The sequence below is a fragment of the Micromys minutus genome (assembly GCF_963924665.1).
Source record: "Micromys minutus genome assembly, chromosome: 15".
Lineage (NCBI taxonomy): Eukaryota > Metazoa > Chordata > Mammalia > Rodentia > Muridae > Micromys > Micromys minutus.
Genome location: NC_137984.1, coordinates 34,745,954 through 34,770,138, shown reverse-complemented (window position 1 = coordinate 34,770,138; position 24,185 = coordinate 34,745,954). Strand labels below are relative to the sequence as shown.

The window sequence follows — 24,185 nt, the reverse complement described above, 5'->3', positions numbered from 1 at the left end:
GTTTTCTCCCGTATTTCTTTAAGGCAGTTATTCATACACTTCTTGAAGTTCTCCATCATCATCATGAGGTATGGTTTTAGTCCAAATCTTGTTTTTCTGGTGTGTTGGTATATCTACTACTTGCTGTGGCAGCAGAACTGGGTTCTGATGTTGTCAGTTAGTCTTGATTTCTGTTGCTTAGGTTCTTTCGCTTGCCTCTTGCCATCTTGTTTTCTGTGATGCTAGTTGGTCTTCTCTCTGACTGGAGCTTGTCTCTCCTGTGGGTGTTTGGACCTGTGAGTTTAGGAGTAAGTGTGCTCCTGGGTGTTTAGCTCCAGTTCCAGGCAGCACCACAATACCTGTGCCCTGAGAGTTCCTGGTGGTCTCTCCCTAGATAGTCAATGGAAAGAAATTGGGGACTCACCCATGGGCTCAGGAGGGAGACCTTGTCTGTCTCTACAGACAGACTTTGAGTCCCAATCTTACTGAGCTTTCATTTCCAAGATTTATGTTTGGTTCTTTTCGAGATTTTATTGAATTATTCTTTTAAAAAATAATTTGTTTATTTTATGTATGAGTGCTCTATCTGCATGTACACCTGCATGCCATAAGAGGGCATCAGATCCTGTTACAGACGCCATTGCTCTTAACCTCTGAGTCATGCTCCATAATATAGCCTTTAATTTCTTCAGCAATTCATGTGAATTTGGTGGCAATTTCATAATCAGTCACTTGCATTTTTTAGTCATTTCCATCTTTTTCTGTGTCTTTGGGGTCTTTGTCTAGGGTGTAACTAACTTTTGAGGAGTCCTGTTGGTTCCTATGTTCATATCTCTTGTGTTTCTATGTTGAGGTATTTCATATTTGGTAAGGTAGAACTACCTTACATGTTTATTTAAAAATGGTCTTATTTCAACAGTGTCCGTATTGGTTTGTTTAGTGTTGCCCTTAATTACAAATGACTTTTTACTGTCACTTTACTTCTTTTGTTCATGGCTAGTGGTGTTTGATATTAGAGTTGATATTTGATGTTAGAATATTTTGTGTTGGAGCCCAAGTCACCTGCTTTCTATGTAGGTCTATAGAGTAGAGATACTATGGAATCTGAGATACCCTGATGACATCTCTCTCTCTCTCTCTCTCTCTCTCTCTCTCTCTGTGTGTGTGTGTGTGTGTGTGTGTGTGTGTGTGTTACCACAGATGTGCCAGCTACATGTGGTCTGAAGTGTGTGTAGGCCATTCCTTGGCATGTACTGTAGGATGAATGACTAGGAATGAGACCTCAGACTTCCCCACTTGTGCTCAGTGTGGTGTTGTCATCAGCTGGAGGATTTGTCAGTCGCTCATTAAGTTAAAGAATTGCTAAGCATGATGGTTAACATGGATTGTCAACTTATCAGGATCTAAAATCACCAAAGAGACAAGCCAGATGGGCCTCTGAAGTATTATCTAGGTCAGGTTCACTGAGATGAAGCTAATAGAGGTGGGAAGTCCCACCTCAGGGCACCAGTATTCATCCTATATTCTTCCTGCCTATGGACCAAATATGACTGTCTTGCCACCATAGCTCATTGCCTGGTCAGACTCTCCCCCTGAACTCTAAGCCCAAATGAATCCCTCTTTTCTTATTATATTGCTTTGATCGGGGATTGACATAGAAACAGGCACAGGAATGAATACACGAGGATTCAGGGAGAACTGTGTCATGGTTGGATTGAAGCAGTTTCATGGGTTAGGGTAGCTCTGTGCCATAACAACCATTCAACATGTTTAAAGTCTCAGGCTCCATCATGATAAAGGAAGAAGAAAACAGCAGTAATAGCAATGACATACTAACAACCAGATACAAAAATGCTGCAACAACCAAGAGCTTTTATTAGCATAATACAAATAACAGAAGAGAGGGGCACAAGATAATATGAAATGAACTCAAAGGGTATCAGTTGGTCAAATGAGAATAATAAAACAGGTTATTTGGGTTGTTGGTGTTTACTTTCTTGAGTTCTTTATATATTTTGGATATTAGTCCTCTGTCAGATGTAGGATTGGTGACGATCCTTTCCCATTCTGTAGGCTGCTGTTTTGACCTATTGACCTTTGCCTTACAGAAGCTTTTCAGTTTCATAAGGTCCTATTTATTAATTGTTGATCTTAGAGCCTGAGCCATTGGTGTTCTCTTCAGTAAGTTGTATTGATATACCAATATATTCAAGGCTATTCCCCACTTTCTCTTCTATTAGATTTAGAATATCCAGTTTTATGTTGAGGTCTGTCTTGTCTGGCCTCAGTGAGATGGCCTCTCAGGATGTGCTTAGTCCTGATGAGACTTGATGTTCCAGGGCAGATTGGTACAGGGATTGGGGGCAGGGGTGGGACTCTAAGGAAAATGGGAGGGAGAAGGGATGGGAGTGTGGGACAGGGAAAGAAGAAGGAAGGGGCTACAATTGGGATATAAAGTGAATAAATAAATTAATTAATAAAAAGATAGAGACCAATATAAAAGAAGTTTTATTGGTAGAAAATAATGAAACAAAAATATTTTTAAAAGAATGAAAAATGTAGGGAAAAACCTTTGTTTTGAGACAGGGTCTCACCATGTAGCCCAGGGTGACCTGGAACTTACTATGTAGACTAGGCTAACTCCCAACTCAGAGAAATTTACCAGCCTTTGTCTCCCAGGTGCTGGGATTAAAGGTACAGGCTAAAAATAAAATTTTAGAAGTGCTAAATAAAAACAGAAAAAAGGAGACCAAATTAAATATAAACCCTGGGGGCATCTGATGTATGTTATCCATAGCATTCCAGAGAGAAGTATGGAGAAGGAAAGACAGGCAGTTATAAAAGGAAAATAAGGAGAAAGGATCCAACTGCAAGATTGCAGAGGGAAAATTACATGTTAAAAAGAGAAAGTAGAAAGCAGAACCTGGATCTGCTGGGGTTCCCGCCTGCTATGGCCCAGAGTTGCTGATGATATTGAAAGCAATAGAATTTTATTATCCAGGGCACAGTGCTCTTCTCGGAAGTGGTGGTTTGGGCACTTCCCAGGAGTAGCAGTGCAGGAGTGGAAACCACAAGAGCTGGAGTTCCAGCTGGGGTCAGGGCTCTGACAGTAACTGATGAGAAAATCCAGACTGCAGTGTAGCTAATCCCCAGAGCCTGAATTTCACCAGTGATAGACTTAGGGTCCTTAATAACCATACAATAAAGCCCAGCAAAAGAATACTTTAAATGCATGTTTATATACCACACATAAGCATACATTTGTTTATATTTAAGATAATTTATATATTATAGTAATCTCTGGCAGTGTGCTGGTTTGAATGAGAATGCCTTATGGGCTCAGTGTTTCCTAGGTCCCTAGTTGGTGGTGCTGTTTCAGTAGGTTTAGAAGTGTGGCCTTGCTGGAGGAAGTGTGTCACAGAGGTCAGGCTTTTCAGTCTCAGAGCCTTAAGCCATGCCAAGTGCTCTCTCTGTTCTGCACTTGTGGTTCCAGACGTGAGCCCTCAGCCTCCAGCTCCAGCAGCCATCTTTGCAACCTGACACCCTCCAGTGCTGTAAGTCCAGATAAGGTCTTCTATGAGTTGCTTTGGTATTCTGTTGCTTACCACAGATGGAGTGGGAGCAGAGCATGTTCTGATAGTACTGGGTCAGTCAGCCACACTTGAGGGAGCATGGGGGCTGTGCTGTATTACACTAGAGCTCATGTTCCTCTCTGGTATTCCTAAATTTTATCATGCTATTGTGCACCCCTTTTCCAACCTTTGTTCCCTTACCTACCATCCTGGACCAGTTGTCCTCCCCAGAACAGAGCTCTCAGCACTTTTGCTTCAGAATCTTCCCTCATTCTCAGCTAGCTCTGAAGACCAGTGCCCAGTGCATGCACATAACCTTTGCTTTGGGTTCCAGATTCAAAACAATGTTAGGGCCGTTGACCCCCAAAACAGTAAGCTCAGGCAAGATATTCTCAAGATAGCCCTAAAGATTTACACTGCAGAATTTTCATGTCTTGCAAGATTCTAGGTCTTACATGTGTGTAGACTGCTCTTTCCCCAGTGCTGAGGTCTGTGTAACTGGTTTCTTGGTCTGACCCTTCTATTTTCACCTTCACCCTACCTCAGATAAGTTGTGGGCTATTTGCCTAAAGCTCTCTTCTCATCTTTTGCTATCCAAACTTCTGGGGTATCTGCAGCTAAATTCATCACCTTCTCATAGTCACAAGTTCAAGAACATCTGCTCCCTGGTTGTTTTGATTCTATTCCCTAGAGAAGTGGCTGATTATGTATTTATAATCTCACTTCTGTTTCTGATTGGTAAGGAGTCATCTGTAGCCCAGAATATGATCATTGCAAGTTTGAGAACATATTATACCATTGTAGTTCATAGGTAACAATTTACCTAGATGATTGATGTGCAGTTCACTTTAAGACTATGTCCTTGCTAATTATAGCAAGGGTCTGCCTGCTGGGTCTGCCTAATCTGATAGAGTATTGTCATTTTCAACTCCTGTGATGAATTTGTCTACCTCTTCTTGTTCTCAGGTTTTGCCACACATATTCTGATATTGCTAGGTATTTTTTGCAGGTCTGACCCCTTTACCATTTTCATATTATCATCTTTATATTATTACTCATTCATGATAATGTTCCTTGCTCTGGAATGTGATCTGTTTCAAATAGCTACTCCTGCTTTTTTTGGTGTTTATATGAAGTACCTTTCTTCTATACTTTTTCTTTAAGTCAGTTAAGTTTTTAAATTAAAGATGAGTTTCTTGTAGACAGTATACAGTTGGGTCTATTTTATTCTCTTACTCAGTGTCTGTCTTTTATTGGATTTGGGACTATTGGAATTTTCAATGATTGCTGTTACAAGTCAGATAATATCTGCCATGCTCATAGCTGTTTTCTGTCTGCTCCCTTTGCTCTTCATTCTTGTTCTTGTCCTTTACTTGTTTTCTTCCTTCCATGTTTTTTTCCCTGCTCAGTTCTATTACTTTCATGGTTTTTATTGAACATTTATAGGATTTTTCTTCTTTCTCCTAATGTTATCAATTAGTAGCCCAAGACTCACAATATGCATTCAAAGGAATACTAGTTCACTTTCAGATGACAGGTTTGGGCCATTCAGATGAACTTGTCATTCCAGCCTGACCATCTGAGCTCAGCCCCACAATCCACAATAGAAGGAGAGAACTGACACCCCCCCCATCATCCTCCGACCTCCATGTGTGTCATGTATGTGTCTCCACTCACAGATACATACGATAAATGAATAAAACTTTTAAAAAGTCTTACCATATCATAGCATAAACACAGGTACTTTATGATAATAATTAGATATCTCTAACATCTCCCGTTTGTCCCTTCTGTTATTGTTGTCATGCAATATTACTACATAAGCATATATTCGGGAACATACCTAATCATAACCAATAATCATTTCTGTTATTTTAAACTGCTAAATCAACTAGCAATCAACCAAAGCAAATGAACTAAGAGTTCATTCTACTTTCACCTATGTATTTTATAACTATTATATAGACACACATCTGTTACAAGGCTGGTATAATGGTTATAGTCATTTGACAAAAATCAGCTCACCTATACCTAAAATAATTAATGTATTGTGTAAAATTAAGCCTAATAAAACTAAAGGACATTTGCCTACACTCGGGTCTGTGATCCGTCCCAGTACTTAAAAGAAAATAGAGCTAGAGTATTGCAGCTCTTAATAGACCAAGGATACTAATAGACTTGGTGTTAGCTTGTGGCTTGGATACCAAACAGCTGGAAAGCCTTTCAGTGTTCCTAACAAAGGACTTCTCTTACTGGCAGTAAGGAGCAATAATCTTGCACCTAAGATGCAAGATTAATTACCAAGGAGCTCAGCTCCGCACCTCATAAGGGTTTAAAGGGAGAACTTGTGGAGCCCACAGTGATTAGGGGAAGAAAGTTACGTCTTTGTCCAGAGTTCAGGTGAGGTGGAGCATCATGGTATGAGGCTTCTGGGGTAGGTATGCTGCGACAATACCTCACAGTCCCAACATGTTCTCATTACTACAGCAGGTACCACTGGTGTATAATTTGGGTTTAGCATTTGCTCAGGATTCCGGAGACATTTTTCCATTGCTACATTTGATATAGTTCTCTATTCTAAACTGAGACTCATTTGCTGCTGAAAAATACGGTGTTTTCTTCATGAAATGCAAATTATATACTATAAACAAAGTCCCCAGAAGTTAAATCAACGTGTTGAGTCATAGAAAGTACTTTATTAAAAAAATGCAAAGTATATATCATAAATGAATTCTGCAATAGTTAAATCAATGTACAGCATCATAGAAAGTATTTTATAAACACATTTTTAAAATTATATTTGCATCTTTCTCTGTGCGTGGGTGTTTTGCCTGCATGTATGCCTATGCAGCATTCCTGCGGAGGCCAGAAGAGGTGTCCATTAGCTACCACGTGGGTGCTGGGAACTGACGTGGTCAGGGGGACCCAGTGCTCTGAGCTGGTGAGCTGTCTTTCCAGCTCCTGTCCTAGAGAATCCCGAGTTGCTGCTGATTATGTGCCACTGAAGCGTGACACCGTTTTATCTTTCAGGAACTGTGGAATTCATTATGGACTCAAAGCACAACTTTTATTTCATGGAGATGAACACAAGGCTCCAAGTGGAGCATCCCGTCACTGAGATGGTCACGGGGACTGACTTGGTGGAGTGGCAGCTCAGGGTGAGAAGGTTTTCCTAGTAGCTGTCGGTCCTGGGCTGTGGATGCAGCTTAGTGTTGGGGTGTCTGCCTAGCGTGAGTGGTGCCTGGGCACAGCCCCCAGCACCAGCAGAAATAAGATCAGTGTTGGGAATACATTACATTCCAGACCCTTCTATGCTGCTGTGGGTGGGACTCAGTTCTGTGGTTGTGATGGCGACAGGGAAGTAGAAGATTTGTTTTAAACAATGCATCTGATATTTGTCAATTACCTTCACCTCCCCTTGGGCCTGGAGCTGCAGGCAAGTGAGCTGTCCCACTGTGTCTTGTGCAGATCACACTGCTCTCCTGGAATTCCCTTTGTATGCCAGTGTGTCCTCTAACTCACGGAGACCCTGACTGAGGACTAAAGCTGTGCCACACCACCCCCTGGCTGCTCAACGACTTCTTAAAAATGGGGCTTTGTGGTTCAGACAGCTGAATTCAGGCTACAGTACAGGTGGCCAGCAGGGTTCAGGGGTGTCAGTGAAGCAAACGTCATAGCGTTCAGATACTTCTTATCTGCTTGAGAGTGATAACGGCCCAGAATTCCCCTGTTGGACATGGACAGAAGCCAGTCTCGGGGAAAATTCAATAAAGATAAGCCAGTTTAAAAAGGGTCTATCTATGTAATAAGAAATAAGATAGTGTCGTAAATCTAGAGATTCATGGCCGACACTTTTTTCTTTTGCATAAGAAGACAATTAGAACTCTATTACCATATTAGAGTTTCATTTTGAAACACAGGAAGGAAAGGGATGCTGGGAAACAGTGCTTTCTGTAGCCGAGCTCTGAATGCAGGCGCTTGAGAAATGTCCCTGGGCAGGGTGAGTGCAGGGACAAACAGCCCGGTCAGGATAGGCACTGGCTGTGGTTTGGAAGACCGTAAACACACTGAACTCAGGTATTTCTACTCTGCTTCTGTGTTATGGCTCCTGACCTTTCCTGATAGCAGGTTCTGAGGGACGGCCTTATCTCTGTTGTGTGCTTTTTCAGCTCAGAGTCATATTAACTTGTGTGTGTGTGTGTGTGTGTGTGTGTGTGTGTGTGTGTGTGTTTGTAAAGAGGGAGGAAGTGTCCACACAGTCTTCATAGTCTCCCGTAGCTTTTCCAAGCCATATTATTAAGGAGTGAGATGTACTGACTGGGCGTATGTGAGCCCAGATGAGTATTTAGTGACAGTGAATGAACACGGTTCTACAGCTGTGGTCGGGGGTCACGCAGACCTCCAGTCCTTCCCGCCTTGCTCTCATCCCTCGGCCGTGACAGCAACGGCACAGACGGGCTGCTCGCAGCCTTTGTCGTGGGTGTGAATGTGATCCCCCGAACACCAAGTGAAAATGTAAGGACGGCTGGGGAGCTGAGTGTTATATCGCAAATGAAAACAGTCTCACCAGCGAGAAACTTAGGTTTTCATGGTATTAAACACCAATTTTTAGAAATTATCCATCAAATAGGCTTTCTCCACTTAAAGCTCTAGAGCCCATAATAGAATAGAATATTCCCAAGCTGTCTGTCTTACCTAGGATGGAAGGGGATAGACAGACACCTGTTTTGTTGGACTGCTTCACAGATCCAGATGTGCAGGGTATAAGCAAGACCATTGGCATGTAGGTCTGGTCACCAACTCCTAACATGCACTTTCCTAAGAAACACTATTTTGCCGCCAGATTGCAGCAGGAGAGAAGATTCCTTTGAGCCAGGAAGAAATCCCTCTGCTGGGTCATGCCTTTGAGGCTAGAATCTATGCAGAAGACCCCGACAATAACTTCATGCCAGGGGCAGGACCATTGATTCACCTCTCTACCCCTCCAGCAGACATGTCTACGAGGATTGAAACTGGAGTCCGGCAAGGTAACATAAGTTCAAAGCCAGCACTCTGATTAAACCCTTAGCTCCTTACTTTTCTCTGAGATGAGGCCATACCGTTTTGCCCAGACTGGATGTGCACATGTAGAAGAACCTAGGACAACATGCAGGAATGGTTTCTCACCTACCTTGTGGGCCCAAAGAATTGAAGGTTCGGAAGAAGTTCAGAGTGGAAATAAGTTTAACAAGAGAGGGTAGGACTTTGCCTTGACCTCCAAAGAGAGAAAGGGAAAAGAAGACAGGCTGAAGAGCAGGCAGCCTGTGTGTCACTGAATCACATGAGAAAGTCTGATCCTCTCAGTGACCAATCCTTCTTAGATTTTGGACAAGGTTTGAAATCCCTCTGAGCCATGGTTTCCTAAAATAAAATTGTGCCAAGGACACCTGCCATGCAGGCATTGGAAGGTCTGGGCGTGAGCTGACAGGAAGCATGTCTTGCTCAGCCTTGCTTCAACCCTCAGAGACCTGGCTCTGACAGCTCACAGTGTTTCCCGTTTCCAGGAGATGAAGTCTCCGTGCATTACGACCCCATGATCGCAAAGCTTGTTGTATGGGCCTCAGATCGCCAGTCAGCCCTGTCGAAACTGAGGTACAGCCTTCATCAGTACAACGTGAGTGAGGCCAGAGGCCTGGTGTTAGCATCTCATTCCTACGTTCCTGTGTGTCAGACTCAAGCACTTCTTCCGGGGCAATTCCCAAGCATCAGTGTGTGCGGGCTTCGTGTTCTTTATTTCAGTTGGAAAACAAAGGATTGTAGAAATAAAACCACTAATATCCCTACTATATTCCAGTGAAATCCTAGTCATCTATAAATAAAGCCAAGTATAGGAATGAGTCTAATCAGTTTTTTTTTAATTAATCTTTGTTTCCATTCACTGGTCAGAGGTGGTTTGTTGTTGTTGTTTTGTTTCGTGGGGTTTTTTGTATCACATTTTGTGGTGCATAAGTCTCAACCACCTTAATTTCACTTTATGGAAGGATTTTCAATACATGATTTTAAAATTACCATGTGTGATTAATCCAGATAAATGCTGTGGTTTCTAAGGCTTCTATCACTGTGGTCACAATTGCTGACCTTCAGTAGACCAGTGTGGGAAGCGCTCTTGTCCCCCCCTTTAGCACGTCCTCACCCCAGACTGTGCTGACTGTCCTCAGAGTTCATTGTCAATTTAGACAGGACACTCTGATGTCTGTCACTTTGGCCAGTCTCTGTCAGGGCCCTTTGAAGGCAGGGGCTGCATCTGCTTTGCCTCTCACTGTCCCCAGAGTCTGTGTCAAAGCCTGGAACCTGCAGCTGCTCGGGGAAGAGAACTAGAGATGGTGTTGTTCCTTATAAAATTTCTGTGTGTGTTTAAACTTTGGATTTCGGTGTTGGAAGGAGGTTTTTGTTTGTTTGTTTTGTTTTGTTTCGTTTTTGTTTTCCGGGCTGCTCATTCTTGTTCCCTCTCCAGTGTCACAACCCCGCCTGCCTGTTTGCAGGCATCCTATTCTGTGGGATGTTCTAAATGAAAATCTTTGGTCTCTTGCAAGTAAATTCATGTCTGTTTTGTAACTTTCATCATTTTCCTAATGTAAGCCCCTCCATGCTGTTCTATGTCCCCTATCCGGTTTCTCTTGTCAAGCTACATCTTGAAGTGTAAATCCAGATATGCAATGATAAATCCAGTGACAGTAAGTGTCGCCTTTCTGCATGTGACACTTTAATAGGTCATAGATCAGACGCTTTCCTAAATATGTTCTCTGTGCTCAGTAGGAACCTAGGTCTGCTTCTCTTCCTAGATTGTCGGCTTACGCACCAACGTGGACTTCCTGCTCCGGCTCTCTGGACACCCAGAGTTTGAGGCTGGGAATGTGCACACTGACTTCATTCCTCAACACCACAAGGACCTGCTGCCCACTCACAGCACCATAGCCAAGGAGTCTGTGTGCCAGGCAGCTTTGGGGCTCATCCTCAAAGAGAAAGAAATGACCAGCGCTTTTAAACTCCACACTCAAGGTACAGCGCATTCTTTTCTTCCCCCGTCATGTTCTCTGAATCAGCAAGAAACATGCTTCTGTTTCTCTGACATTTTCACCTTTTCCGCTTCTAGTGACTGAGCCCATTTTCTGAAGATTTGGGGGGGGGGGCTTTCTTTTCTTCCTTCTTTCCTTCCTTTCTTGTGTGTGTGTGTGTGTGTATGTATGGTGTAAAAGAAATCTTCATACATATTAAGTTTATAAGCATACATGCATATATCACAAGTGCACACATAAGAGCATATACCATACATGCATATATCACTAATGTACACATAAGCACTACTGAGCTCATTAAGTGAGCTTGACAAATGCCCTAGCATGGTATCTGATTCCCTCCTCTGGTGAATCTGAAGACAGCGACAGTGTACTCACATACATAAAATAAATATATAAATCTTAAAATAAATAAAATCTAAAAAAATAATTTAAAAAAAGAAGAAGTGGGTCTTTAAGCAAATACAGTTCTTTCTGCATCTCATGCTGACCCCTGCTGGCCCTGTGCATTCACTGCTCCCATGGCTGGCTTCTGTGTACCTGCTGTGCCTACAGCAGTGCCCTTGGTCTAAGGACAGAACGCTGGAGAGTCAGACTCCTGAGTACCATGCTTCATTAAGTTTCTTCCTCTGTGTTCCCATCCTCTGATTGAGTTTCTGTCTGAATGGAAGTTTAGGCCCTTCAGGGTGTCGAAGGATGCAGCGTGGGAAGATCTGTTATGGTTGCCACACATTTGCTCCTTCTCCAGCATGCTCTCTGGTTTGCCAGCCTTCTCCTGGCAGTCCGTTACCTCCTAGGATGGCTTGCAGCTCTGTCAGCTCTGCATTGAAAGGTCTCCCCTCGAAACTAATAAAGCATGTACAGTCTCTCAAGCCTGCCCCCCGTATTTACTCAGGACAGTGCTGATCCATTTATTTTATTATTAGAATTATTATATTTTTGGTTTATTTTATGTGTCATGAGTGTTTTACCTGGTCTGTGTTTTATATGCATGCAGTGCCCATGAAGGCCAGAAGAGGGCATCATATACCCTAGGACTGGACCTAGGGATGTTTGTAAACCTCCGTCTGTCTAGGAAAGCAGTGGAGGAGCAGCTCCTGTTAACCTCTAGCCTGAGGATTATTATATGTTCCTGCTTCCTATCGGATTATATATTTTTTTATTTGTAGCTTTATTTATTGTGATTATCTGGAAAGCTTAAAGAGTATAACCATGTCTTTAGGTTTGTAAAGTGTCACAGGTACAGGCTTCACACTCGATGGCTCCGGTTTACTTAAACCCCAGCCTCTGGGTTGTCTCCATCCGTGTGCGTGCTCAGCACATAGAGCCCGGCCAGTGACAAAGACACAGTGAAAGGGAGACAGTAGAGACTGAGGCCCAACACCGCTGTGCCACAGACAAGAGCTGACACTCACAAAATAAACCGAAAACATAATAGTTCTACTAATAAAAAGTAAATAGATGTAGGGATTATGTTTACTGAGATACAGGTGAGAGTCGCTTACATTTAAAATAGAACACACGTCTGAGCTGCCACGCTGGGACCCGTGGTTTACGTTCACTTTTGTGAAGTTTTCGTGTTTGGGGGGCTTGATACTTGTAATTTTGTTGTTGTATTCTAAATTTTTTCTAGATCAATTCTCTCCGTTTTCATTCAGCAGTGGGAGAAGACTGAATCTCTCTTACACCAGAAGCATGACTGTTCGAAGTGGTAAAAGCGGTGAGTGACATGTCATTACAAGAGGCATGCAGGGCGTACTGCGGCACAGTCAGCTTACCGGTTTTCACCGCAAACATGGGGCTAACGGTGCGCATTTTCCCACTTCTGTGCTGTAAGACGTATCTAACAGGTAGCTGAACTGAACGACACTGGCGAAGTGTCAGAGAGGTGTCCAGGGTGTGATTTTAGGCAAGGTCTTTCGTCGTTGTACGTTATTTTCCCCTGCTCTAAGAGCATTGCTTTTGAGTAAGAAAGCAGTGTTGTGAACCGTCGGAGACAGAGGGCTGCTCACTGTTCACACAGTGCTTGAGATCCAGGAGGAATGGGTCACTGAAGAGCTGTCATTTAGTGTACGTCCAATCACCTGAGTGTTTATCTTCACACCGGCTTCACTAGGGGAATAAGGGAGTCCCCGTTCACAGACAGACCCTGAGACGCGGAAAGCAAAGCGACTTGTTGAACACCAGTCAGCACAGAGCATTGTGAATGCCCAATCCTTTTGATACTGACTTTTCTAACACTTTTCAGGGGGTTAATGAATCATGATGAGACAGGATACAGAGAGTCAGGATGCCTTGGGAGCCCGTGACTGTTCCTTCTGCTACAGGACAGTGCACATGAGACGCCAGAGTAGGTGAAGTGTGTTAGATATGAAGATGCGTGGTGTCCCTGGGCCATGGCAGCTCTCAGACAAAGCAGGCCTACCAGCTAGAGCAGCTCTCGGCCAGCGTCAACCACTCTTTTCTCTGAGATCACAGACACCATTCCTGTGCAGTGTCCTTCACATAGTGATTGCACTGTAACAATTGTGTTACCTTTAGCCTAGATGGACATTGCTAGAACTACCCTGGGTGGTCTCCAAGGTACTTTGCAAATGCCTCTCCACTCTATTGCTTAATTGGGTTACCCCTGCATCCTGGGCTGGAGTGTTTACTCATATTGTCCTACAAAGCAATCTCTGAAGTCTAAGGGTGTCTGTCTCATTAGCCACCCCACTGTGCTGAATGCACACATCAGAGTCAGGGAAATTTGCAGCGTGCTCTCCAATCTAAATAAAACAGAAAAACCACATGTGCTGCAGAAATTCAGATGAACCAACTGTGTTATTTGGCATGGGTCTTCATTAAACCACTCAGTGCTGTTTTGAATTGTACTGAATTGTCTTAGAATTAAAAACGTTTTAATTTAAAATTGAATGGGTGCACAGTTGAGAAGCCGCCATGTTTGCTATTCACTATGCACTTTTCTTTTTCTGTACCATCCCACAAAGATGCTCTGATTCTGCATTTAAGTCCCTGGAAATGTTCTAGGGAGTCCTTGCAAGTTGATAATGAGCAGTAACCAGGGGAGTATCTCAGACATGAAGCCCCAAGGCATTTATGAATCTAACAGGACCAGTCTTCAGTCTTAATGAAAATGACCACGTTTCATTACCATGTTTATAAGTCAGAACTTTTTATATATTATTTTATTACTGGTGACCATGTTTCCAGAACCCTGAGTTGGCCCTCAATAGTAATAATAACTCAAACTTACTCGGGGCCTTCAGATACAATATTAAACATTTTCCAGACACTGTCTAATTTGCATTTTCAGAGCAGGCCAATAAGATTCACACTGCTATTAACACCACCTTTGTTTTCAACAACTAATTTTTCTTAACCAAGGACAAAGCTCGGATATTAGTACTTTTCCAAAGGTCATACAAAACTAATTGCAGCCTGGGTTTGACCCCATACTCCAAGGAATGCAGGCTTACATAACACTACACCCACTATATTTCCATGCCTTATTAAATGTGTACTGAGCCGTTTAAGAGTCTCCAATGGGAAATAAAACTCTCTGGGGAGGGAATCACCATTTCATGCTGTGAAATTACAGTCAGATCTCTGCTGTAACTCTATTTGCATTGATGTTGCTTAAACACTTTTACTGTTGGTAATTGAAAAACATGATCTGGTATAATGGAAGACATTTTCTCCTAAAATTTTTAAAGCGTGTTTGTAATACACAGAGTGGAGAGGTTTCACCTACCCAGTGTAAAACTTCTAAAAACAACCATGGTGATAGGCATCAGAAAGAGTAAACCAGTTCCTGTCCCCTCCCCTGTGTGCATACATGAGTGTGTGTGTGTGTGTGTGTGTGTGTGAGAGAGAGAGAGAGAGAGAGAGAGAGAGAGAGAGAGAGAGAGAGAGAGATTCTGCTATTAGGACATGCATGTGGTTTGATGTAGGTATTGTAGATTGTGAAGGTGCCAGCCACAGGGTTAATAGAATTTATTTGTGAAGTTTCAGTTTTATAAGGTTTTTTGTTTGTTTGTTTTTTAAAATAAAACTCCCCTTAAGTTGGTATGAAGAGGCAATCATGATTGTTTTATAGGTAGAAGTCTAGAAATGTTCTAAAGAGTTCAAAAGACCTCGGCAGACACTTCCCAAGGACATGTCATGTAATAGGTATAACTAAGGCATAGCCTCCATGGTGGTGTGAGGAGCGTGGGAAGGAGTGACTGTCAGCAAAGAGGCCTGTGGGGATAGCAGGTGGTTTGCGTTAGCTGAGCCGTGCAGACGGAAAGATAGGAAACAATACTGGGAGCCTGGGCTCTTTTTCCCAGGACAGTACTTTGAACCTGGAACTGGAAGGGTTGAGGTGGGAAGCAGGAAGAGCCCAGAAGACGTCTCCAGAGCCAGTCAGCCTCGGTCACTCTGGGAAAACACCAGGAAGGGAAGGAAGAGACAGGTTTTAGAAGGACACTGTGCCAGGCAAAGGCAGAGGGCTTCAGCCCGGACGGGGAGAGAATAGCTGTGCCAATATGGAGCTCGTGAGGCAGGAGGGACAGCAGTGGCCTAACGTGTTCATCATAATATTCAGTTGAGCACAGCTAATCAGGGTTGAGGAGAAAACCAAGATTAAAAGCATTCAAGTTGGAAGCATCCAGATGATGGCTAAGGAAGGCTTCAGGAATTCATCTAATGGTGTTAACTTGCATAACTCTGGTCATAAAAATGCTTGCTGCTGGGGACTGAGCCCAGGGCCTTGGGAACCACCGGAGAACACCTATGTGAAGCTTCTGATCTCCCACTTGGAGAAGAGTCTTCACTCACCCGTATTCATGTGCAGCGTGAATCGTCCCACACTCCTGTGACCTGTCACTGTCTTAAAGCACTGCTCATTCACTTAGTGGTCACGTCCCCGTACCGCGGAGTGGCTAGACAGTGAAGGCTCATAGCAACAATGACCTAGCCAAGGCCACAGCAGTAACCAGACGGTAGGTTTGGTTCTTCAGCCAGACTTTCTCTTTCTGGTGGATCACTCCTGACTATTGCTGTAGCTTTTGTGTGCAGGCAAATGTGTGGAATATCAAAAGCCCATTTTCAAAAGAGAAAGGTTTGCCAATCCATCTGTACTGGGCTCAGTCAAAGACTTTGCTCACAAAAGCATTGTATCCCTGGGAGTTAATGTGTTACCTTTTCTTTGAGTAGCTGCCTCACTTTGAGAGGGAGAGTTGTGTCATCTCTGTTATTACATAATGTTTTCTCTTTTTTTTCCTCCAATTTCTTCCTTGTTCCATAAAGATATAGTCATAGCTGTGACGTATAACCACGATGGGTCATATGACATGCAGGTAAGTCTTGTTGGTTCTGGTCTGCGGTTCAGAGCCAAATCCTGCCTCCCTCATCCTGAGGTCGCTTTTCCTTCTCAGCTTTCCTGTAAGCCTTTGACTGTTGTACCTGTAATGAGGACGCCACGTGCTTTATTTCAGAGCAGTTTGAGGGTATCACCCCTGCATTGTTTCTGACTTGTTTTACTCAGTGATTCCTTTAAGCATAAAAACTTAGCAAAAAGAATGGTCCCGAATTAAATGGGTGGTAAGCCCCTTAGGTATGTGCACACATTCAGCAAAACAACAGCCCCCAGATTTTCAAGCTTAAGAACCCTTTACACACTTAAGGAAGTTAGATGTGCAAAGAGCTATCAAAAAAAAAAAATCTAAAAATCTTGGGCATGTAGCTTAGTGGCACAGATACATTCACATTGTGTAAGCATCACCACAACCCGTCAACAGAACTGTTTAAAACTACAAACCCAATCTTTCCTTTCCTCCTCTCCTTCTGAGAGTTTATCTCATAAATACAGTATACTGGGAACACATTCCATGCTCCATTGCCCTCTTATCCCTCGCCTACCCTCAGCTTGTCCTTGTCTTCATGGCTTTATTTGAACCCACTAAGTTAGGGCTGCTTGTGTGAGCACGGGTGGGGAGCTGTTTGCTAGCCACGGGCAACTCCTCACTCGTTAGCCCACTAAAGAAAGCGATACCCTTCTCCATCAACCACTAACTGCCAGTGGTCCCTCTTCCTGCTCCTTTTCCTTCCCTTCCTCCTCCTTCCTCATAAGGCCCCACCCATCTACAGAATGCTGAGCCAGGTCTCCTGCAGGCGTTGTGCGTGTGTACATAGTTACCATGTCCCCTGACGACAAACGCCTGTGTCTGGGCAGCCACAGTGTTCATAGCACACCTCCTCCTTCTCTGTCATCTTCTGTTCTTTCTACCTCCTCTTCCGAGGGGCTGGGCTTTGGAGAGAGTGAAACAGGTACCCATCTATGGGTGCACACAACAGGTACCCATCTGTGGGTGCACACGTGTCACTCTTACTCTCAGCACACTGACCACTTGTACATCTCTGCATCACCCGTCAGCCATTGCAAAAAGGAGCGTCTCCACCCACAGCCAAGAGCAGCACTGGTGTGCTGGCAGGAACACAAATATTTAGGAGGTGGTTCCCATGACAACATGAGGTGCTCTCTTCATCTTCTGAAACTAAAACTCTGCCTTGTAAGCAGCTACAGCAGGGATTCTCAACTTGGGGTCATGACCCCTTTCACAGGGCACCTAGACCATCATAAAGCATAGGTATGTGCATTAGCACATATCAGTAGCAAAGTTACAGTTTGGAAGTAGCAACAAAAGTGATTTTATGGATGGAGTCGCCCCAACATGAGGATCAGCATTACAGGGTTGAGGCATTAGGAAGGGTGAGAACCACTGGGCTACACAGTCTCTTCCCCTCTGTTCCCAAGAACCACCGTTTTCCATAGGTGTCTGATAGACATGGAGTAACTTAGTGTTCGTCCGTTTGTGACTGGCACACTTCACTTCAGCATCATGTCAAGTATCAAAACTTCCTTTTGGAGGTGGATAGTTTCCATGCCCTGTCTTATCCATTCATGTGTGGATGCCAGGGGGGTTTCTTTCTAACTCTTGGCCATTGTAAAAAATGCTGCTAGCAGTGGGTGTGCACGGAGAGTTCTTCAAAGTTGTTCTTAAATTGTTGAGCTTGTATCTAAAAGTAGAATTGCTACATCATGCAGAAATTCTGTTTTTCATTTTTGAGGAACTTTCATAGTTTCCTGTATCAGCTGCAGCGTTCTGCATTCTCACCAGCAGTGCCCAGGATTTTGTCTCCATCCTGTCGGGAGTACTTGTGATTTCCCCCTTTCTTCTTTAATAACAACCATCTTAATTGGTGCCAGGTGGCAAGGTGCTCTGATGCTTTGGTTCATAAATGACTTAAGGATGATGGCTTTCTTTTCTTTTTCTTTCATTGTATGCGTGTGTGTACTTACTGGCCAATAGTATGTGTTTTTGCAAAATTTTTTGTTAACTTTGCCTATCTATATTTTAATCTAATTATTTTGTTGTTGCTGTTGAGTTGTGGGAAGAGTAGAAAAAAATCATAAAGTGCAACATTCTCTAAAGTCCAGTGGTTTCTAGCAAGGGGGGGGGGGGTGTTTTAAAAGCCAGATATCATCTTGGTCCTAATTTGATTTTATAGGCTCTCTGAGTGGTTGTCAGAAAGCACAAGGAGACTAAATCATTGCGTAAGAAGCTACAGGGTAAAGTTTACACTAGCCCTTAATTAAAGGAAGTCTATTGCAAGCTGAGGTGCTGAGAAGGTTCTTCTTGTTGTCTAGCTTTGTGTGTGATCTCATGCATGGGTCAGAGAACTTGTGTAGAAGTCAGAGGACAGTTCATAGGAGTTGGTCTTGTTTCCACTGTGGGCTCCTGCGACTCAAATATAAAACTTAGGTCATCAGGCTTGGTAGCAGGTACCATTCACTGGGCCATCTTGCCTGGCTCTTTTAAAGGGTGTTAAAATGTAAGGATTCAGTTAGAAGTCTTAAAGTAAATCTAATGTATCACTTTTAATATGAACTGAAGGATTCCAGATTCTGTAGAATGGATGTAGCAGTATTTTCCAGCACTTCAAGACACAGTAGTTTTCTCTGCCTAAGCTTCACAGAGCTGTGAAAGTCTACTCACCTTAGAGATGTACACTTGCTTCCTATTGGTGCCTCTCGTGTGGGGACTCTTTCTTGTTCCGTGATGACAGGTAGATATAGCCTGTTTGGTTAGTGGGAATACATATGTTGATGTGAACTTTTAGACAGAACTTTTATCCCCTAAGATTTCACAGATATTCGAACAGCTGTTTTAGTAGCTTAGAAGGCAGAGTACATGTTGTGTTTAGCTTACGAGAGAGAGAACTGATGTGCACACACCGCCAGCGTAACCTATTTCCCTTCTGCCCGAACAGCATATTTACAAAGAGCAGACACACACTTCTATACAGATGTGTTGGGACTTGGAAAGAAAAACATAGACTTAAATGGACTTTCTGTGTGAGGGACATTTCCTCTTACATGTATATTCGAGAAAACTCTTCAAGACAGAAAACATGAGTCTGTTTGCCACCTCCCTTGAGACACAGTTGTCATCTGGCACAACCTCTGAGAGCAAGACAACTGTGATCAGTCTGCAGCCCCACTGTCCTTTCTGATCAGAACCGCAGCCCATGGGTCGGGCCTGTGAGTGGTGATAGAGAAGAAATGGCCCCTCACTCTGGGGCTCGGGCTTTATCTTCCTTCATTGCTGACCTTGTCCTGGGAAAGCTGAACTTCAGGAGTGAGCGCCAGCATGAATATAGCTGGGAGAACTGAATAATTCTGTTTGTTGTCTGTCGGTCTGCTTGTCTGTCTATTTGTATTTGAGTTGTGTGAATAAAAGGGTGGATGTGTGCAGCTGAGGGAAGGTGGAGAGGACAGAAGAGGGCATCAGATCCCTTGGAGCTGGAGTTGAAGGTGACAGAGGTGCTTGACATGGGTGCAGGACCCCGAACTCAGGTCCTGCAAGAGCAGCAATGCCCATCACTGCTGAGCCATCTCTGGGGAAAGAAAGCTGTTCTCTGTTCTCAGATGAACCTCCACCTGTGGCATTGTACATGGACAACATATATAGTTATTTTTCTTTTCATTATCTTACTGCTATTTGTTCTGGTCAGGAATCTTGGTGTATTCTACTTGGTTCATTGAAAAAATATATACTTTTGAACTGCTAACGATGAAGATGTTCTGATTTCAGTAACTCCACATGGTCATTTATTTGAAAAACTTTTTTCCCCCCACAGATTGAAAATAAGTCTTTCCACGTCTTGGGTGATCTTTCCAGTGAGGGTGGCTGTACCTACCTGAAGTCATCTATTAATGGAGTAGCCAGTAAATCCAAGTTCATCCTCCTGGACAACACTATCTACCTGTTTTCTATGGTGATGTCTCTTACTCTTGTCTTGTTTTGACATGTCTACAGCCCAACCTGGGCTAGAACTCATGGCAATCCTCCTGCCTTAGTTTTCTAAGTGCTAGGGAAGAATACCAGGCTGGGAGGCAGGGCATGGAAGGGCAAATAGCTCTGGAAGGTAAAGTCCTGGACCAAACCCTGGCCCTGACACTCAGCAGGGGTGTGACCTTGTACAGTTAACCTTTCTGGGATTTGATTCTACCATCTATAACCTTGACTAGTAAGTGTGCCTACCTTATAGAATTGTGACAGTTAATGGCATAGTATCTGTATAAGTGTCAGGTTCTCTCTGGACATTGTGCTGTCCATAATAAAGATGCTACTAAAAACCACTATCAAAAAGGGACCATCATGTCACCTAAAGTCCTGTCCTTAATTCTTAATCCCTGGTCAGGCATTTAAACGGTGACTTCTGTGCCATGGGAGATGAGACAGAGCAAGGCTTAGTAACATGTTAAGATCACTAGGTTTATTAACACCTGACATCGATGACAACTAACTGTTACTAGTAGCTTGAAAACTAGTCCATCTTGGACCAGAGGGAACTAGATAAGATCTTGATCCTATGTTCACCATTCTGTATAGGAAGGCAGTATTGAAGTTGGCATTCCAGTACCCAAGTACTTGTCTCCAGCGAGTGCAGAAGGAACTCAGGGAGGCACCATTGCTCCCATGACTGGAACCATTGAAAAGGTAATCTGCAGACATCTGTCAAATGATGCTAACCATGGCTAGTAAATGTGTTTTGGGAGTTTGCTATGTGCTTTCCTTGTAATCCTTTCCCATCTAAATTTTGCTCATTTTGAAGAGCAGCCAGTGCCCTTAACCACTGAGCCATCTCTGTAGCCCTGAAGCTGCTATTCTGAAGTGAAGAGTTTACATCACAGAACAGTGTGTGTCTGTCTTGCCTGATGCCTTGAGCCCCATGATCTCAGCAGATTGGCACACTGAAACAGAAGTGTCACCCTGGCCAAAAAAAAAAAAAAAAACAAACAAACAAATGCTGCTACAGGATCTCAGCTCAGTCGCAGAGCATGTACTTAGCATGTGTTTAGCATGTGTTTAGCATGCTTGGGGACTTGGAGTCAATCCCCCTTGCCAAAGAAAAGGAAGGGGGGTGAATTATAATATAAACACAAATAAGCGAATTTTTTCTTTCAACAGTGCCATAGTTCCCAGGCTGGTCTTGATTCTTGGGCCAAAGCTGTCCTCCAGCCTCTCAGGGCATGCCACCACACCCAACTCAGATGTACATGCAAGAATGCAAACAGAATCTCCACTGAACATTAACTAGAAAGTCGATGTTTTAATGTGGAATTTAACAACAAACAATTTTGTCATAGTGACATATTGCATATGTGTCAAAATAAATTTTGGAAGACTGGGATTGGGGAGACCCATGTGGCTTAGGGTGGGGTGCAGGATGGAGAGGAAGTTGTTTGTTTCACTGTGTAGCCTGGATGACCTCAGACTTGTAGCACTTGCCTTGCCCAGTCCTCCAAGTGCTGAATTACAAGCACACACCTCCACACCCAAAAAGCCACATGGCTTAATGTAGTCTAAAGGAATTAGGTGATATTCATGACTGTTCAACCGTGTAGGCTGCTAGCACAGGATTCCATACACTTCAGACCTGAAACTACATACATTTATCCTTCTGGTTCTGGAGGTTGAGAAAATCTCAGAACAAGGCACCAGTGAATTATATGGGGGTAAAAAGTCTACTTGGTATCACCCCAGACAGACCATCTTATCCCACAGGACTTCTCTTGGGCTTTCTCTGTGATGGTGCAGATCCCTGGTGACCTAATCACTTTTGAGAAACCCTAGCTCCAAACCATTACCTTGGGTTTAATATTTCACCATGAATTGCATCAGAATGCAAACATTCAGGTCATAACGTAAGATGATGTAAGACACCTAGTCTCCCCGGTACAGTAAGTCATAACAATGCCATCATGACTAGAGATGTGGTCCTGTGATGGAAAACCTGCCTCATATAGGATGAAGTCCTCAGTTCATTCACCAGTACTACAAAGATAGGTAGGTAGGTAGGTAGCTAGACAGACAGACAGACAGACAGACAGACAGACAGACAGACTGATAGAGTGGTAAAAATAATAATAAATTCAATTCAGCTGTATATTTTTGGAACCCACACACACAAAAAGAATAATCACAATTTCCCACTGTTCTCCACTGTGTGAACTGACAGACTTAGATCTTTTAGGATGATCAATCTCAGTTCACACCAGCCTCACACAGTGAGGAATGCCAACAGAGAACATTCATCTTACATCTAAAGTTGTGTACACATTGAGTTCCGGAGGCTGTACTGAAGGAGTATCACCAAGGTTCAGGTGATCTTTGGAGCATCCAAAGATGCTTGGTGCTTGTGACTGTGAGATCTAATTCTTTATAGACTGCTTAGTAACTGTATTGATTAAAAAGACATTTGGCCTCCTAGCCGAGAAAATTAGTCAAGACCTTTATCCTCCACCCTGTATTAGACATTTACAGGTATCTGTCTTTCTCTCCTGTGTGTCGTTTACATGTATTAGATGGTTATTCTGATTCTACATTCATGGGGGAAAAAAGCAGTACTGAGTCATGTAAAATCCCTTCATCTGAATCCAGTGCAGCTAGATCATAACCCGAGAGGTGTGTACACACTCACCGGTGCCAGCCATGCTGGGTGGACAGCTCCCTCCAGTTTACCTGGGGATTCTATCTGTCTTTGGCAAATAACACAGACATGTAGATGTAGGCATGTGCTTCTGTTCTGTTCGTGTACCGACTCTGGAGAACGAGAAGGACCTATGTTTCAATGCATCTCTCAATCTCTAGGTGTTTGTCAAAGCTGGAGACAGAGTAAAAGCTGGAGACTCTCTGATGGTCATGATTGCCATGAAGATGGAGGTATGTAGTCACAAGTTCAGCTGCCAAGTGAACCTCCGTGACCAGCTATGCCGAGTAAACAGCTGGGCCTAGTTGTTTGCGTTATTTGGTGGGTTTATAACACTTTAAATGCTCCAAGGGTCATGAACTGGATGAGTATTGAGAGAAGCTACAGCAGCCATCCTTCAGGTAACACAGTTTCATTTTGTGAAGCCATAGCTGTCCTTCTGAACTTAATGAAATTACTGTCAGCAGTGTCCCAGCTGACTCCCTGTCATTATTTCCTAAAGCTGAATTAAGGATGGCAAGATGTAGACTGGCGGCTGGCGGCTCTTAGCCCTGGGCAAATACCGCATTTACTCTTGGAAGCCTTGTAGACTTACTTCCAGAGACAAGTTGACATTGAACCTCCCCCAGTAAAGCCCAGGGGTCAGCACTGTGCTTTCTTTCTGGGATTGATCCCAGGGTCTTAAGCAGCTAGATGGGTAAACTGAGTCCTAGTACTTCCTGTTCCCAGCCATGCCTTTGATTGAGCTACTGCTCAGTATTAACCCTTCTCGACAGAAGTAAATAAAACACTGTAAAATAAGTAATAATAATAAATGTAATAATAAAACAAAACACCGTAAAAGTTTCTACTCTCTCACTGGATGGAGATGTGTATAAACAAAGAGACACATACAAAGCTGTGCTTTCATGTCTGTCTGCCTCTTCTGGCTTGGTGTGTGCCTGACACTCACTGATGTGGCCACCATTGTTATCTCTGTTCCTGCAGCATACCATAAAAGCTCCAAAGGACGGCAGGATAAAAAAGGTGTTTTTCAGCGAAGGAGCCCAAGCCAACAGACATGCACCTTTAGTGGAGTTTGAGGAAGAGGAGTCTGACAAATGTGAATCACAGTGAACTGTGTCCATAAAGAAATGTCTACTGCACCGCGCCTTACCTGTCTGCAAACAGCAAGTGCCTCTTCGGTGTCTAGATCTTGGAGAGAGGAGCTTTATTAAATCAATGATGGTGTGATTGTATTTAAACCCTTTCATACTTATAAATTATCTCAAAAGATTTCATAGAAATAAAACTGAGTTGTATTCTTTTTTTTTTTTAATTTGAAAACCAATGTCTTCTTTAAGTCATATATGTGGCTCTTTTAGGAATGGGGGGGGTGCCTTGACTCAAACAAAAGAGGGAAAGCCATGCAGATGAGTAACATGCTTCAGAGGCACGTGTCACAGCTGAACCCTGCCAACAGTAACATAGTCAAGTAGGACATGAGTGTTATTTGTACTTTTGGGGAGTCCGGGGAGCCCCGAGTGATGGTTGAGTC

The 24,185-nt window shown here is 43.3% G+C and overlaps 1 protein-coding gene across 1 annotated transcript in view; it reads left to right on the top strand.

Moving 5' to 3' along the window:
* Positions 1 to 23,923, top strand: part of MCCC1 (methylcrotonyl-CoA carboxylase subunit 1) — a 52,086-nt gene extending 28,163 nt beyond the window's left edge. Inside the window, exons 10-19 of the mRNA XM_080929576.1 lie at positions 6,582 to 6,709; positions 8,395 to 8,578; positions 9,095 to 9,204; positions 10,373 to 10,589; positions 12,240 to 12,326; positions 15,899 to 15,948; positions 19,793 to 19,930; positions 20,548 to 20,655; positions 22,810 to 22,881; positions 23,636 to 23,923. Of these exons, the coding sequence (XP_080785702.1) occupies positions 6,582 to 6,709; positions 8,395 to 8,578; positions 9,095 to 9,204; positions 10,373 to 10,589; positions 12,240 to 12,326; positions 15,899 to 15,948; positions 19,793 to 19,930; positions 20,548 to 20,655; positions 22,810 to 22,881; positions 23,636 to 23,764 (1,223 nt within the window). The 3' untranslated portion in view covers positions 23,765 to 23,923. The remainder of the gene's footprint in view (positions 1 to 6,581; positions 6,710 to 8,394; positions 8,579 to 9,094; positions 9,205 to 10,372; positions 10,590 to 12,239; positions 12,327 to 15,898; positions 15,949 to 19,792; positions 19,931 to 20,547; positions 20,656 to 22,809; positions 22,882 to 23,635) is intronic.
* Positions 23,924 to 24,185: the final 262 nt, after the last annotated feature.